Below are 17,524 nucleotides of genomic sequence, written 5' to 3' on the forward strand. Positions count from 1 at the left end.
AGGACACACAAGTGGCATTAGTGCCATGAGGAGCTGCCTACCAGCTCCTCTGTTCCAGTGAGTTTATCCTGCAGCCAAGGGGTACATACAGCACAGCACTGCACTGTCTTGAAGGCCACCCCAGCACGGCCATGGCCCAGCCTCAATGCCTGCTCAGGTTAACTGGTCTGTGGATCAATTCCTTGATGGGGAAATGGTTCTCCAGTCAGGGTTGCTTTGCCAACTTGGAGATACTAGTAAGACAATAAGCAAAACAAGATAATAGACCAAAAAGGGATCATAGCTACTTAACTACACTTGGAGAAAAGCAGAGTTCACATATGTTTTTATTGGTACTTTTTATACATTAAATCTGGTCATTTAAAGTCTTTCAGTGTACATCTTATTCTTGAAATTGCTTCAGTTTAGCAGTCTTAAGATATACAGGGACATCTTTCAGGCGTGTATTGATAAACAGTAGTAACTTATTTTTAAAAAGAATATAAAAAGACTATTTGTATGGAAAACTGAATAGGAACAGCTTATTTCACATATACAGTATTTTAATACAAGACTGAAAAAGGATTCATTCTCTAGTCCACTGCTGAGTAGTCAAGTGCCCTCTCAGCTGAAACCCTACCTGGACTATCTGGATTCACACATATTTTAAAAATGAAACCCACAAACATCTACTTCAGACCCTAAGGATTCTTAACCCAGTCAGGTGCCACTTCAGATCAAACAAGCTTTCAAAAGTTCACATAATTGAAACCAGCTAAATCACTTTCCCGTGTTTCACTTTGGAAAACTAAAAGGTAGAAATCTTGGGCCCTTGTAAGCAGGAGGTGACACAACCATAGGTGTCAGAGAATGTGCTATTGCAGCAGCAGGCTAAGAAATAAGATCAAACTCCTTGCCTTTTGCCAGAAGTTACAGGTCAACTGTTTGCCTAATCCAGCCTCACTGTAAAGGTTATAGGTGCTAACTTAAATTAGGACATAGAAAATTACAATCCATAGCTCTATCTTAAATAAATAATGAACATCCCTTTTGAGGTGGGTAACTGTATCTTTGGATCCTATTTCAGTCTCATTTCTACTTCACAAGATCGAATGTATGGTATTGAGGAATGCCAAAAAGTAGTTTAACTTAAACATACAGAGTGCAATTGTTACACACAGTATGATGCAGCATTTTCATATTGCTAGGTTCAATAATACAGGAGATTTACCTGAGCAAAACTTACTTAGCTTGCCAGGAAACCATAAACTAGAGAAGGATTTAATCTTGCAGTTAGTATTTCTGGTACTTGCCTAACTCAGAGAGGCAAATGCAAAAGCCTAGATAGATTAAAGGCAGGCTCAGCACAAGTCAGCACCTGTTTGTACTTGACAAGGAGGCACTGTCATTAGAAGAGGTTAATTTCTTTTAGTACTCATTGAAAAGAACTACCAGCTCCTCACATCTAACAAATGAACATCTCCCGTGACTTCCACTATGTTGATCTTTTCAAGTTGTTTAAAACGATGCTTGTACTCCAGAGTGTGAACACCATTAACAGCAACTTTGAACTGGTAGGCATCACAGAAAATAATTAGCTGGAAAGCAAGAAGAGAAATAGTTAACATTTAAGCTCAGGTAAGATGTGAAAAACAATCTGATGACCTAGCCTAGACTTGGGTAAGACCTGTTTCTGTTACAGAGAATGTTTCATGCAAAAGCAACATTTAAAAACAAAAATGGAGCATCAAGAAAATTCATAGAAGCATACAATAACTTAAGTTGCAAGGGACCTGTAAGAATCATCAGGTCCAACTCAATTTAATTTAAATTTCCTCTGAGCACAGGTTGAATTTTTGCAACTACTTCAAAAGAAAACTGTTATTAAATAAAGACAAATCTCTGCTCTCTACAGTCCCATTTAATCCTGAGTATTTTCAAGACATGAAATGCAGGAATAGCAGTTTTATTTAAATCTGTATTAGTAATAGGACATTTAAGCACCAATGCTAATCCGTTTGGCAGATTTTCCCGTTTGATGCTATGCTTCAGTTAATCTTACCTCAAAGTACATCCCCCGACTGAAAGGGAAGTCAGCAATTTCCTTTTCTTCTTCTCCCCAGCTGTCATGAAGGTAGGAGTTTCTTACAAAAACTTTATTTTTCATTCGGGGATTCAGATGTAAAGCAATGTCCTTTGAGTCACTTGGTCTCAGATTTATTGCAAAGCTGGAAGATATTTTTTTAAAGTTTACTGCACCAAGGGTTTACAGACATGACACAGCAGTCCATGCCATTTACCAAGTCCTTAGCCAATACTCGGGCTGCTTGGGAGCCAGGGCTGTGATTCACCTGAAGAACCAAGCAAGCAGCCAGCCAGCATGCACTGGTCTCCTTTGCACAGAAACCTTTGCTGGAGGCAACAAATGTAGGATATGACCCTGCTAGATCCACTTCATCACTCACAGCTTTCTGTTCCTGACTCTGCAACAAGCTGTGGAGCCAAGAGCTGCTCCCCTACTGCACTAGGAAGCAGCATTCTCACAGGAACATACGGAGCTGCCTGCTCCCACATCTCCTTCACTCAGGGAATGGAGAGTGAGAGGCTTTGTTTTACCTAAAGACATTGTATTCCTTCTGCCAACAAACTGGTTGAACTCTAAAGAAAAGTTCAAGGATTCTCTTCATATATTTAAGACTGGTGGGACACCATGCATACAAAATGCTATTCTGTAGGCAGCAAAGCTCTGCCCAGGCTGAGTGAATACTCTGCCATCTCAGACATGTCCACAAAACAGGGCTCCTAAAGGGGAGGGAGTGTTGCAGTGGGGATCCTGCAACAAGGGAGCTCTGCAGAAGGGTGATCAAAGGGAACAGTCATTCAAATTCAAATGAATGCTTCAACCTGTCACAAAAACCTTACTTCATTTGAAGAAAAAAATATTCCCTCCCCACTCAAATTAGCTCCAGCTGTCAGACTGTCGCCCTCTTTTGAGAATTGTTCAGTCCAGATAGGAAATATAGCAACACTTCCAAACTGTGAAGTTCTTTTTTTCACCAAGAAAAAGAAACATCTACAACTGTGTGAGCTGAGTGAAATACATGAAATAACTTATAAACTCTATATAAATACTTAGGTTTAAAAGCACAAACATAAAAAGCAGACAATCTGCAGTCCTTTAACAGCCAAAAGCCTCTTCATGCTTATAAGCATTTGAGCACATTCAGCACTTGAGCACATTCAGCACTTGAAAAGTGCTAATAAACTTTTCAAGCCAAAAGAAGGAAAAGAAATGCTACTCTCTAAGTATTTATTATCCTATTAAATCTAAAGTCCATCCAAACTTTGTGGATAAGGATTCCAGACCGTGGATTCCAGTATGAACTCCAAATGCTGTTCAGGGAAGAAATGTGCCCTGAGGAAGTATGAGTGCAATACACACACACGCACAATGTGAAAAGTATGCTTCTCATTTGCTTCATTTTAAGGCATGTTTTTGCAGAGCTAAAACCACCCTCCAAGTAAAGGGCATGCTGAAGCACAGACACTTGCTCAGCTCCATTTTGACTGTGTTATGCTCCCCTCCTCCCTGACCTTTATTTCATGCTTGGAAAATGTCTTCTTTGCAAGCCATTGTTGTCAATTTGCTATCAAAATTATTGCTCATATTTCCCTATCAGCTTTCATGGAATCACAGAATGGCCTGGGTTGGCAGGGACCTTAAAGATCATTTTGTTCCAACCCTCTGCTGTGAGCAGGGACACCTTTCACCAGACCTGGTTGCTCAGGGCCCTATCCAACCTGGCCCTAAACATGGCCACAGATGGGGCATCCACAATTTCTTTGGCACCCTGTTCCAATGTTGCACCACCCTCACAGTGGATTTCTTCTTCATATCTAACCTAAACCTACACCTATTCTCTTATAGGTGGAAGCCATTCCCCCTTGTCTGTCACTACATGCTCTTGCAAATAGTCTCTCTCCATTTTTCTTATAGGCTCCCTTCACGTACTGGAAAGCCACAATTAGGTCTCCTCGAAGTACTTTTTTTCCCAGGCTGAAAAATCCCAATTTTCTTAGCTTTTTTTCTTAGGAGAGGTACTCCATCCTTCTAATCACTCAGTTCATCACTCAGTTATTTTTAGTTAGGCACCATCATGCTTATACCAAGGAGGATTTTCAGAGAAATATTGTAACACACAGCATTTGAGCACACCAGCAACTCACCTCACTTCTGTATCACCTATTTGTGCCAGTTCCCTTACTCTTGGGTCTCTTTAGAATAAAAGCTGTCTCTGTACAGTACATTTGCTCACACTTCCTGCACAATAGAAAGCCCTGAACAAACACACAAATTTGTGAATGACACAGATTTAGTAGGTAAGACACTCAGGTTTTACCTTCACTTTTCACAATGGAGCTGCTCTTTTAAGTCCTCTCTAAAGCGGTATCCTGCTGGTTCCTGAGGAAACTGCATTGAAGTTTCAGATGATACCAGATGCAAAGTTGCAAGTGAGTAAGGATATATAGAGGCAATGGAAAAGCCTACTCATTCTCAAGAATACCTCAGTTAAATAACAGAAAAAACCCATCAGTAACACATACCTCTTTGGGTTTTTATCAACTTCTCCTTTGATGGCAATTGTGCATCCTGGACGAAGTGCAGTATCAAGCTTCCCAACATAAGGAACACCCTGGAAGTACATCCCCAGTAAAAATTTTGACTGTGACTTACTTTTTTCAACATACAAGCTGGGCTTTACTACGGCAGGACGAAATCTGGCATACAATTGCAAATCTGCACTTACAGCTGAATTTATTCCTACCAGCATATTGAGGGATCCTAACACTATAGTGGAAAACTTACACTGAGATAAATACATCAGTGTTTTGAGCTTTAATTTAGACTACCACCTTGGGTTCAAAACATTATTTACAACTACTTCTGACACCATTAACAGTGGAAGGAGGGGAAGAAGGGGAAAGAAAAAAAAGAAAAAAAGTAAGCATGAAACTCCCTGTAATAGTTTAAATTCCTATCACATAATTATTCGGATTATACCTGACTTCTCATCTCTAAAAGTATCAGTTTTGCTTTCAAGAGTAAGGCTCATGCTAAGGTGTGTTGTTGTCCCATGGTTGCATAAGTACTAGAAGTAGGGTCACTAAGTGTTCTGTCCTGGCAGCAGTTCATAATGATAGTACAAGTATTTTATTCATCTTATTTTTTCATTGTATTAGAAGTTATTTTTATCAGGGAAAAGAAGGGAATAGAGAAGCACTTCACTTTCATGTTTTTGCTGAAATCCACCACTTACAATACTGCATGTTATTTGGTTTTGAAAAAAAGACTGAAGAAGGCAGGCTGTCAAGTGACAAAGCATCTAAAATTATGGCACTCACTGCAACTTCACCTTCTCCACAAATTCTATTTGTATATATTCCTGGATTTCAACCCCTTCTCAGTTTGAGTGTGGTCCTTACTCCAGTGTGGATACAGTCCACCTGCACACATTTTTGCAAAAAGATGAGCACTCACTCCACCTATACCACATTATATGCTATATGCATGTTAGCTGGGTGCAAGTTTCCACCCCTAAGGTTAAGGTTAATCCAGCTACCTAAAGTGTACACAAGGATCTGTTAGCAAGAAGAAGATGTAGCACACAGGTTCCAAGACACACGTTACCATAATATGACTGCAGAATACTTTTGCTTTGCAGGTACTCCCTAAGGCAGAGGAGACAAAGCATGCTTATCTGAAAAAAAAGTTTTGAATGTGACTTGGTCCTTTAAAACTTCAGGTGCTTCACTCTTTATTTCTTTATGGTTGTGGATGCTGTGTTTATCTTTTGGGTTTTCTAAATGATTTAACACTCTCATTTGTACTACCAGCAGAGAAGAGGATTACCCTTTACAAAATCTCACTGATGATCTTTCTCCAGTTGACTCTCAATTCCTTTTTTCTTGTCTTCTGTGCATGTCTTTTTATGAATAACTGAGGTATTTTTTATTTTTTTTACTCCACATTTGCCACAAATCTACAGGAGACACTTACCAATTGCGAACCATTTGGCATTTCCCCCTACAAAAGAAGAACATTATCTAGCTTATCAGACAACAGGGAGATTCATTCAACCTTTTACAAACATACGTACATTTTCTGTGCTTATCTTTGTTACTCCTAGAGATGATGGCTGAGAGCCTTGTAAAGACTGCAGAGAGAGAGATATTTAGGTGTCATTACTAACATCATCTTTAACATATTGGTTTAGAACAATGTAAGGATCATCATGTTGAATTGTGAACTGTTAAGATGATAATCTAGGGCTATGTTAATGAAAAAGATAGCCTACAAACCCCTACAAACTACAGAAAAGTTCTGAAGATCAATTGCTGAAGCCAAATCTCTGGAGATTTCTGAAGATCACCTCATTACAGTTTGAACCTTTATTTAACAGTTCAGACTACTGTCAAGCCCTCAGCATCTGAGGGTACCCACAGAGTTTTCCTTGCTGGGATAGAAATACCAGTATGGCAGGTCCACACAGGGATTCTTGGGATTCTAAGCAGCCCCCTACATCCTTGTCCCTTTCTATGGGAAGGACAGATGAGCAACATGGCCATGCAGAGACAGTTCCAGCTAGCCTACCAGACTGTGTCCTCAGGTTGTTTATTTCAATATAAACCTCAAATCTCCTCCTCAGAAAAGTGTATCGAAGCAAAGACTAAGAGGAAAGAATCACCTTTCTCCATTCCTTTCTTCCACAAAGGATAGAGCATCAGCAGCCACATATTAAACCAAGTGTACATTTTGTGCCTGGGTCAGAAACCAACCTAGAGCACCTGCTTGCCCTCAAGCACTTCTTGGAGTCAGTCCTCCAAGATCAGGATGCAGACAGCTTTTGCAGGAATATTATTCTGGCAACATGCTCAAGGCCAAGTGATGGGACCCATGAAAGTCTGTTTACAGGCTTTGCAGATGATCTTTAAACATAGTAGACCTATGTTTAAAGCTTAGACTTCATTATGTTCAGCTTTGCCTCCTACCAAAACAATTATTAGTCTGCTGACCTGAGTTAGACCTGATATTTGGCAGCAAGAGCCAAAAGCTTTGCCCACAATGTAGTGAAGATGGAGCAGAACAGACATAGAATATTCAACAGGAGTAGATAGGCTACCTTAGTGAGAGGCAGAAAAGAGAAAAGGCATTCACGTTCTGTATCTCCCTGGAATTTATCACCTCCAGTTTCTGGTCTAGAAGTCTAATTCTTCAGAACAAAAGGATCTCTCCTTCTGCCCAGGGAAAAACTCCCTGCTGGTTTACTATCAGTAGCAGAGCTGGCAGCTGAGAGGAGGCACAGCACAGACTTCACTTCAAATTCACTGCAGTTTGGTCCATGTACAAGTCAAGCTACAAAGTCTGAGAAAGAATACCTCTTCTTATCCCCATAAATGTACACTTCTGACTTCAATCAACAAACCAGTCGGTTTAGCAGGAAAAACAGGTCTATGTGCACAAGGAGTTCCAGCTGTCACTGATCTTGGCATTTCAATGCCAAGCAACAAGCTACAGCCATGGCTAAACTTGTCACTTAGAAGCACTGAATACCCAAGAGTTCATTCTGGAGCCTCTGCAATATTTGAAAAGTCTAATCCACTCCTAGACTAAGTATCCAATCAATTCTTATACCATCTGTTCTGTTAACTTTGTAAGCTGTAAACTTTAGTCACTTTCCTGCCCCTAGCTGCAAGACTGAAACAGGAAGACAGAAATCCTCATGAGACTCACATGCTGAAATGTGGGGAAACCAAAATCTCCTTACTAAAATTAGACTGTTTTGCTGCTTCTTCTTCCTTCCTTTTCACCACAAATCCTACTATGCAGTTTAGCAGGACAGAGAAAAGGAATCAAACAAGTCAGCTCTCCATACAACTTACCTTAGAAACAAACTCTATGGTTTTGATCTGCACCTTGCCATATATTCCAAGAGTATCTATTTTTTCAAGGCTAATTCTGTGGTTGTAGAGCACCAAGTGCTTTTTGTTTACCATCACCTAAAGAGACAAGAAACAAAACAGAAAAACTGTATTAAACATACACTACACCAGCCAGGTATCAAACTGGATGCACACGTCTCGGGTTTACACTGGTTTGGTACAGAAGCAACCCCATGAGTGTCCTAGAAATATCAGATCAACTAAGTTCAGCTCATCCGTGATTCAGTCTCTCTCTCCATCACTGTGAGGGAGATTTATTTGCCTACACTAAAATTTTCGTTTCACACCTTTGTTTCTAGCACCTGGTCATTTACCAGTGTGGTATTACCAATGTAATAGAATCCGTTATTGCAGTCTAAGAGCAAGACAAATACACCTCACATGTCCCCTCCAAGAGGACTGTCCTACACTAGTCACAGAAGAGGTTTATCCCAAGATTAGCCCTTTGCACCTACAGAGGGAAGGGTGGAGCAGCCATTAGTCATGGCAGGAAGCTACTTGCCTACTCATCCAATTTAGAGGGAAGCAATACAAAATTAAAGGTCTGATTTAATTACCACCTCTTTAAAGAAAAGCTCTAAACTTTTCTGTAGTGAGACTATACCTAGGTAACAGAGACACCTAGACCTCCCATATTTATTTCAATTATACAAAATACCTTTATTTTATTGGCCTGATAACCGGATGTAGATGAAGAACCGACCCACCTGGAATTTATCCTTTAAAATCATGATGACAATCTCAAATGACTTTCCTTTTTCAAAGGGCATCTCATAAGTGATCTCCTCCCAGCCCCACTTCTCCCTCTCCAGTGTGTTGCAAACAACGCAGCCAGACCTTTTGAAGCGGGGGTTGAAATGGAATGCCACGTCAGCTCGAGGCTTTATGCTGCTGCCACACTGTAAATCCACCTGGAACCTAATCATAAAAATCAGAGAAACCACATTCAGCTCAGTCTCTCAAGAACTCACCTAAAAGCTCGGTACATTTGTGTTTTACTGTGGAGCCTCAGAACAGGCAGATACAGTGAATGTCATTGGATAAGAAAAAATCCCCAAACAAACATTTGTCCTCCTCTCTTCCTACCTATTTGTGAAAGGTTCTCCCATGATTTAGTGCAGTGAATATAAATGTTTAAGTATTTATTTAATGGTCATCATTCATATCATGTAAACTCTTCACTGTGTTCACTACCTTCCCTCCCATCACCTTCAGCAGAATATATCAAATGAACCTCAGATAAAGTCAGGGAACAGAAACCCCTCACTGGATACAAGCACTAGTCCATACCTCCTTAGCCCAGTTTAAGTTAATTCCTACACACTACACATTCAGTTATCAATTTTTTTAGTCTCAGATAACCCTTTAAGCCTGCATTCAATCTGATGCTATCACAAGGCTTTAGATCAAGCCTTTGTGCACCATCCTAAGTAGAACCCCTGGAAACATTTTATCCATTACATTCTTGCTCACATGGTGACACTGCTAAACATGACACCATAGCCACTACCTGTCTGCATCATCAGGAACAGTCCCATGTATCACAATCAGCTCTCCAGGAACAAGGCCACCATGTATTGTCCCAACATATGGAATGGCCTAGAAAAGGGAAGAACAAAAAAAGAAGAAAAAATTATTCCAATACCATTTTGCGATGGAGGCGAAAAAACCCAAATTAGTTTAAAAATTAGTATTCTAATCCTTAATTATACGATAATCTAGAACATTAAAAGAAACACAACCAGCTTTTAATATAAAAGAAACCACAACAGGAAGGGGAAATCTGGCCTATGTTCCCCTATGAAAACCAAGCTTTTCAGATCAAATTAAAATTTCCATTCTCCATTCCCAGCTCTCAAATGAAGAGTCGTAATATGTTATTGCCTCACTATTCACAGAGCATAAGGCGGATTCACATCAAATTAGGTCATTCTCAAGGGCTGGCTATTATCAGCCCCTTCCTGGTACCAGGAGGCAACTTCCACAACCCTCCTGACCCCAGACTACAGGAGCTGCCTTTTTGCTTGTTCTTGCTCCATTATGGAAAACAGTAATAGGAAGACTATGTCACAGAATGTCTTCTTAGTAAAACTTACACAAACACAACAAAATACCTCATCCTGATCAGCTAAGAACTGCAAAGTGCACTGAAATAGCCCCGTTCAGGAGTCTGGGACTGTATGTTGTCTACAGTATGCAGTCTGGCTCAAAGCCTCACTATCTTTTCTTCCTTATCAATAGCTAGAGAAGGTAGCATATGGATGTTACACTGAACTGAAATGGCAGCATGGTGAGAGTTGTTAAGCCATTGGGAGGGATATGCCAGTTAAGACCCTGGCACAGCTCACTGGCAAAGACTCAGACATGCTGACAGAAGCCCTACTCTGGTCATCCAGCATTTCAGGAAATGGAAAGGGATGGGAAGCATTTTAACATTAAACTGTGGAAGTTCCCAGGTGTCTAGCCCAAAAGCAAAGCAGTAAGTCTGCATCTCATCACATGTGCTTCAGATTGAAAAAGGAAGTAAATGGTAGAAAATGTTGCATTTGCTCTGGTTAACAGACAGGAAATTTTGCCAAGGTTGGTTTTGGTAGTTTGTAAGATTTTAGGATACCTTTGAAATGAAACAGCAATTGCAAACAAGAGTTCCAGTAATTTAACAACAAAAACAATGAACACATTGGAAATACTACTCTTGAATGGAATACTGGACTATAAAATGACAAGTTGAGATTATTTTAAAAATATATAGATCATTGCATGAAACAGGCAGATATGAAAAGGATATGTGTTTGCTGACACATACTCTTGGTAATCTGTGAGGAAAAGGGAAAGACAGCAAAAATTGTCTAAATCCAGAGTGTTGATCATTTCTGCCAGTAGATACACATCCTTTTCTGCCCGCTCTCCACTTCCCTTCTCAGCTACCCACCCACTGCATAAAACCTAATTCAGAGTCATCTTCTACATCAGGAAAAAAAAATAGAACTTGCTTCTCAAGAAAATTGTCAGGTTGTTTTAATTCTCATCATTTTTATTGGCTTTAGCAGGTGCAGTAGAAGAGGACCAAAATGTGAAATTGAGTGTTAAATGTGAAAGAAAAATTAAATCCCTTTGCTTACTGGTAGTGGTTTGGTTCCTTAAAACACAAGCTGCACACCCAGAAGATATTTTTTATTCAACTAAGAACAATAATAATAAAAAAGAAAAAGTGTATCTTGATTGTTCTCATTTTTACACTCTGCTCCTGAGGGGCAGTAGCTCTATTGCAATAAAGTAGTAAGTTACTGATTCAGTCTCCAAAGACAAATCAAAGAAACACACACAGGTCAGGGATACTGGGACTCAACCACTTTAGTGAAGCAAAGTTCTTTCTATATTCCTGAAAAGGAACTGTGGCAAAAGCACTTCTTTATATTCAAAAGGATGCATTTATTTAAAAGAAAAGGTGGCACATCAACTCTTCAGAAGCTCAGATGTGGAATCCAGAAGACCATATTAGAGCATTTTCTGGGTGCAATACTATAGACTTAATGAGACTTTGTCATCACAGAATGTGCCTGTAATTTCCTCATGTCTCAAGATGCTCTTCTACTTTTTCCTCCGTTATTAAGAATAATGCTTGTCACATGACATGATCTACTATCATCCTGTCTTTCTTCCAGATCGCCAAAACTTAGCTCTAAAGCCAACTGGTCAATGTCAACTGAGTTTGAGAGGTCTCAAAAATTATGTTCTTCCTAAAAGAAAATGCCAATTTTCATAAAACAAGAGGGCAGTTTATAGTCTTACAGAGGAAAGGACTGTGATAACAGCTTTTATCCAGCATGCTGGGCATCAGACAGCTACCCCAGACATTACATCATTTCTTGTCAGATGGGTGACATAAAGGGCATAAAGAGGAAAGCAGATTTTCTGGATGCTTGAGAACAGTAGAGTAATGAAGAAATACATCTCAGTCTCAAACCTGTAATAAAGCTCTGAAGTTTTGCTGCTAATGGAACAATGTACTGAAACAATGACATTTTCATAGCCTCCCCTGCTACAGAAGGGCTGAGGTTCTGGTCTCTCTAGCCCAATGCCTTGCTCAGAGCAAAGTCAGATAGAGCAGGTTGCTCACTGCCTTGTCTGGAGACTGCCCTGAGGTCATCAGCACAATGCCTCCATATTACAATCCCAAATACTCATTCTTTTTCCCCACAACAGGCTCTTGATCCCTAAGCTCTAGTTGAATTCTCCTGCTAAGTCTTTTAACTCATCATACTCATCAATCCCCTTGCAGCCACTCAATTTTGCTGGACTCTTAGTCTCTCTCTTTCACTACTCATTTGTCCTAAACATCTCCTAATCCTTCTTTTCACATCTCCTCTCCCACCAAGATCTCCATCTACCAACTTCCATCCTCTCTTTCCTTTCACACGTCTGTCCTTCCACCTTCTGGTTAATCATACAGCCTTCCTTCCTCTTCCAGCTGGGTTCTTGTGAAGGAGGTTGAAACTATTCCCCATCATCCCTAACTCTATCCACTTTGCAAGCAGTGACCATATACTGGGAATAAACAATCAGATTCACTGAGGGCCCAAGAGTGTGACAGTGCAAAGCTGCAACAGACAAGAAGTCCTGTGCATGTCTGTGTTACTGTACATTCCCCACGAATACTTTACAGATTTTAGTATTTTTAAAGGGGTCTAGCACAGAATGATAAAAATGCTACTTCCTGCAGGTTCAAATGAACTACTTTTTTTAAGACACAACAAAAAACACAGCTCCAGGTCACCCCTTTAGGGTAAGCCAAAGTCAGGCTGCTGTCACAGATCATGAGAATGATAGACCTTTTCAGAGAAAGTTTCCAGACTCTGAGCTAGGCAAACAACATTCTGTCAAATGAAGTCTTTGCAATTGCTGAACCATGTCAGCTCAAGTCTTCCATAGAAAACAGAATTTATTAAAAATTAAGATGTGAACTATGAAAAAAGATTCCAAGCTTAGTTGTTCAGACTGAAGTTACAGGCACCACAAAATAAACACTTCGTGAGACGTACCAGGCACCCATGTTTACAGAGAATTAGGAGTGAAAACACTTCTTATCATACTTTCACTTTCCAGCACATCTATGTAAGCTGCACATGAAAGAGGATTATCCTCCAAGGCTGACAGAACGTCTGTCCTTTTTTGGAAGTCCTGTCCATTTGCTTATAGCACAACTTCTAAACACCATCAGCTCTTCGTGTCACCTGTGACATTCTCCCTCAAACACCTGAGCGATGAAGAGCTCTCAGTAGCATCCCTCACTGTGCAAAACAGTACTATTGACATAAAAGAGCAAAGTCCCATTTCCCAAGGGAGGCATTGTTAACAGGACAGAGGAGTTACCGGGTTACTGATTGTCTTCTGTGATGTATCCAAAGGCAGTTTACAGATTTCTTTCTGTGGTGTATCCAAGGTCAGTTTACGCATTTCCTGCTGTGCTGCACCCAAGGATGTCATCTTCCCTCCTCCAGCTGAAGTCTGTCAGTTCTGTGTGGCCACTGCTGGAGTGTATTTAAAGAACTCACGGATCAGGCAACACCAAAGGAGGGATCCCTTCGAAAAAAACCCAAAAATTTTAATTAAAGAGAAACATGGTGACACAACATGAAGTGAAACCCTCCAAGGTACAACTATAAATACCACAAGAAATGATGCAAACATCTTTCCAGTAAATCTGCTGGAGTTTTGAAATATGAAATTAAAAGGCTTGCTTAAAGCACTAAGATGCCACACTGGTAAACAATGTAATCAGCAGCATGCTATCCCCAGATTTCCCATGGCAGACAAGCCTCAGTGGCTGACCTTGCCTTTTCCAGCTTTGTCTTACATAAAGTTAAGAAATACTAGGCAACGAGAAACAGAGGGTGTTTTATATTTCTTCTTCCAACACATAAAATCCCTGAACACCACAAGTAATTACAGGAGTTTGTAAAACTTGAATTAAATGCACAACATTAATAAGAAATAAAGCTTGTGAGTATACTCAGCTATACTGCAACTTTTTTAGCAAATCCTTTAACAAAGTGACCAAAATTCAGGGCCCAATAGAAACTACTAAGTATAATTTCTGGCTTATTCTGGAGAAACAAGGTAGCATGTAAGCTGTGTGGTGATGACAGGCAAACAGGGAAAAAGTCAAAGGTGAGGGCTCTAGCAGCATTACTGTGTGACAACAGCAGGCAATGTCAGAAAGAAGAAAAAAAACCAGAAAAAACTCTGAAACAACACAAAACCAAAACCCCAAAGGTCTGTGGCCTGTTCCACAGGGGTTAATCTTCTGCAGTGATTAAACAACAGTGGTCCATTTTGCAATATCTGGCTTATCTTGTTGGAGATTTGGACCAGATGGGTATTAACTCACCCACTTAAGACCAGTATCTAGAATACAATTCAGAGAACATAAGGTGCCAACACTTTACAACTATTTTGTCCTTTGATCTTCTCATGGGACATTACCATTAATTCACTTTTGCCTGTGCACGCAAATTTTATTGATTTCATTTTTTTAAGGAGAAAATAAAGACCAAAGCAAACAATAATTTTGCCTTTACACTGTGAAGTCCAACAGCAGACGCCACGAAAATGAAACCTACAACCCAGCAGCCTGCTATCTGAACTTTCTGGGTGCGCAACAGCAATCTAGATCCTGCTAGGAGAGGATCCTGGCACAGGATCTTGGCAAGCCAGGTGGCACTGTGACAAAGTGATGAGTTAAGGGTTTTCTTGTTTGCCTATTAGTATTTTATTGACAAGGTCACAATAATGAAGGAAAGCTGCAAGTCAGGCTCTGTTTGTCAAAAGCAGGACAGGGAACTCCTGTATTCTTCTGTCAGAGGAACCACTATCAGTGTAGGTGTTACACCAAATCTGCAACACGGCAAGTTAAGGTTCCCTGAGTGTGCTTTGAGAACTGAGATACGTAGGCTGCCCTGTTATCTCACACATTGCAGGGGCTGGAAATATCTTCCACAGACACACAGGAAACTGTGGAGGCCAAAAAGCAGCTATTATGCTTCCCACTGGGACACAGAGAAAATGTGTCCTTCATGAGCTACCTCCATGAGGGTAACTCCGGCCAGTCCTTACAATCAAAGCGAGATTTTGCACCAACGCGAACAAGGCTTCTGCGAAGAGAATTACCGAGATGCCTTCTGGATATCTGCAAGCAATTAAAGTACAAAACACCGGCGGTGTCCCCCCATCCCCCGCTATAACCCCAACACTCCCAAACACTGGAAGGACACAGGATCACTTTCACCAAGCAACCTCGGCCACTTCAGTTTTACAACGACCCGAGGCATTCTCGGCTCCCCAGAGCCCCGTCGGGAGCAGCTCCTCTCCCCGACACGCACCGGGGCGGGAAGGGGCGCGTCCCTGCATTCTCCGCTCCCTCTCTTACCTGCAGGAAGCACCGCAGCGATCAGCAGCGCCCGCACAGCCGCGGGACGCACCCGCCCGGCGCCGCCATCGCCTCCGCTCCTGGCCCGGCCCCGGCCCGTCCCTCACGGCGGCTTCCGGCCCACGGTGACCTCCCCGCGGCCCCGCCCGCGCGGGGGCGGTCCCGGCGCCTCCTCCTGCAGCGGGCGGGGTGGGACTGACTCGGGAGGGCCCGGGCGCCGCGTGCCCTTGGGGCTGGGATTACGCCTTGGGAAGTAAATGCAGCTCTTTCCCCTGCGAGCCCTTCCCTTCCTCTGTGTCGTGCTTCCTTTGAAGGTCCGTTGTTGCAAGCCCAACCCCATCTCGTGACAACACACAACTCACACAGAATCACAGAATTGTTACGTTCTTTCCAACCCTCTGGTGATCATCAAGTCCAACCCCTCTGCCAAGGCAGGGTCACCTCGAGCAGGTGACACAGGAATGCATCCAGGTGGGTTTTGAATGTCTCCAGACAGGGCATGACCTCCCTGGACAGCCTGTTCCAATGCTGTGCCACCCTCAACATAAAGAAGCTCTCCCTCATGTTCTTGTGTTTCAGTTTATGGCCATTGCTCCATGCCCTGTCACTGGGCATCACTGAAGGGAGTCTGGCACCATCCTCTTGAAACCCACCTTGAGATATTTATGTGCATTAATGAGCTTCCCTCTCAGCCTCCTCCAGACTAAACAGGCCCAGCTCCCACAGTCTCTCCCCGTAAGAGACACTCCAGACCCCAAATCATCTTTGTGACCTCTGCTGGACCTTCTCCAGGAGCTCCTTGTCTTTGTTGTACTGAGGCGCCCAGAACTGCACCCAGCACTCCAAATGTGGCCTCTCTAGGCTGGAGTAGAGGGGCAGGATCACCTCCCTCGACCTGCTGGCCAGTCTTCCCAATGCACCCCTCTGCAAGCTGCTCCCTAGTAGGTCACCCGTCAGCCTGTGCTGGTACTTGAGATTATTCCTCCCCAGGAATAATGCCAAGGCACTTGCCCTGGTTGTACATCCTTAGGTTTCTCTCCACTCAATTCTCCAGGCTCTCCAGTGACCTGTGATGACCATGGTCATTTCCGTGACCAGACCCAAACACAGTTTCAAAGTTCACACTGAGTAATGTGCTGCCCCAGGACCTTTGTGTTTCTGAAACCTGGAAATCTTACACCCAACTCAATCTTAAAATCACCACCACAAGGCTGTGCTTCCATCCTTCTCTTCCCTCGTGGGCCCCACTAAGAGTGATTTTGGCAGTTTTGGTCCAGTAAGCAGGAAGGGCAATGAAGTCCCTTGAGGTTTTAGAGGTCATTATGTATAGCGACAGTCTACTTCAAATTCCCCCTGTTAATATGCTGGATGGGGAAAACATGAGCACAAAAATAAAGAATGCAATATAAAAGGCTCACAAGCTTAAATCACCATGTCCTATTCGATTAAAGGCATTCAGTATTTCTTTGCCATGCAAAAAGCAGTGTAGGTGGCTATAACCAAGTTAGAATGGCATTCAGCCCCTTGTCACAAAGACCACTACAGTATCTTAGCTAGATAATATCCAGTCTTCTATTCTACAATTAAACAACACAAAAGCCCCATCTTAAATCATATCTACTTGCTCGAGTTCTGCTGATAGTTGTAGGATTGCTGCTTTAAAGGGTACATCAGCTTAGCTTATGAGATGTGAAGGATTAATTCACAGAAAGGTATGATAACACTTCTTTTGAGGAGAACTGCGGAAATGAGGTACTCAGATAAAAGAGCAGCAAAGCAGATTGCCTGGGGAAAGATACCGTAGAATCATGCATGGTTGTGAGGACTGACAATTCTTGTGTGTAGTCAGGTGCTAGCAAAAAACCTGCTATTCAACTGTTCTGCATAATTCCACAGCACTACTTAAAAAGAGAACAGATAAAAGATCCTGAGCCTGAACTACCACTTAATTTTTCTTTGAAGCTATTTTTCCAGGCACTCTAGTTGAAAGAGTAGAACACTTTGATAAAACCAGACTGACAAAAGTAAATGAAATACACTCAATTGTCAGTATTAGGCTGCAACCTCAAAGCAGGTTTGAAAGTTCAGTTCAAACAGCAAAGACAGAAAAGATGC

At 41.7% G+C, this 17,524-nt stretch overlaps 1 protein-coding gene across 4 annotated transcripts; it reads right to left on the minus strand.

Moving 5' to 3' along the window:
- Positions 1–308: 308 nt before the first annotated feature.
- LGALS8 (galectin 8) lies at positions 309–15,524 on the minus strand. Of its 4 annotated transcripts, XM_048296596.1 has the most exons (10): positions 15,410–15,524; positions 13,354–13,563; positions 9,491–9,579; positions 8,688–8,898; positions 7,921–8,037; positions 6,138–6,194; positions 6,038–6,064; positions 4,585–4,673; positions 2,042–2,207; positions 309–1,577 (listed from the first exon to the last, which is right to left on the minus strand). In XM_048296596.1, exons 2-10 carry the CDS (start codon positions 13,465–13,467, stop codon positions 1,428–1,430), a joined length of 1,020 nt encoding a protein of 339 aa, XP_048152553.1. In that variant the 5' UTR covers positions 13,468–13,563; positions 15,410–15,524; the 3' UTR covers positions 309–1,427. The 4 variants fall into 4 exon arrangements, with proteins under 4 accessions (XP_048152553.1, XP_048152555.1, XP_048152556.1 ...); XM_048296598.1 differs by lacking the exon at positions 6,038–6,064; XM_048296599.1 differs by lacking the exon at positions 6,138–6,194 and having other exon boundaries at positions 15,410–15,523.
- Between the last annotated feature and the right edge of the window lie 2,000 nt (positions 15,525–17,524).

The sequence above is a fragment of the Corvus hawaiiensis genome, chromosome 3 (genome assembly GCF_020740725.1).
Source record: "Corvus hawaiiensis isolate bCorHaw1 chromosome 3, bCorHaw1.pri.cur, whole genome shotgun sequence".
In the NCBI taxonomy this organism is placed as follows: domain Eukaryota; kingdom Metazoa; phylum Chordata; class Aves; order Passeriformes; family Corvidae; genus Corvus; species Corvus hawaiiensis.

Coding starts and splice junctions, on each gene's coding strand:
- LGALS8 (XM_048296596.1), bottom strand. CDS start 13,467: ATGACATCCTTGGGTGCAGCACAGCAGGAAATGCGTAAACTGACCTTG. Junction 2,208..4,584: donor GTTGATAAAAACCCAAAGAG/GTATGTGTTACT, acceptor AATATCTTCCAG/CTTTGCAATAAATCTGAGAC. Junction 1,578..2,041: donor GTCGGGGGATGTACTTTGAG/GTAAGATTAACT, acceptor CTTGCTTTCCAG/CTAATTATTTTCTGTGATGC.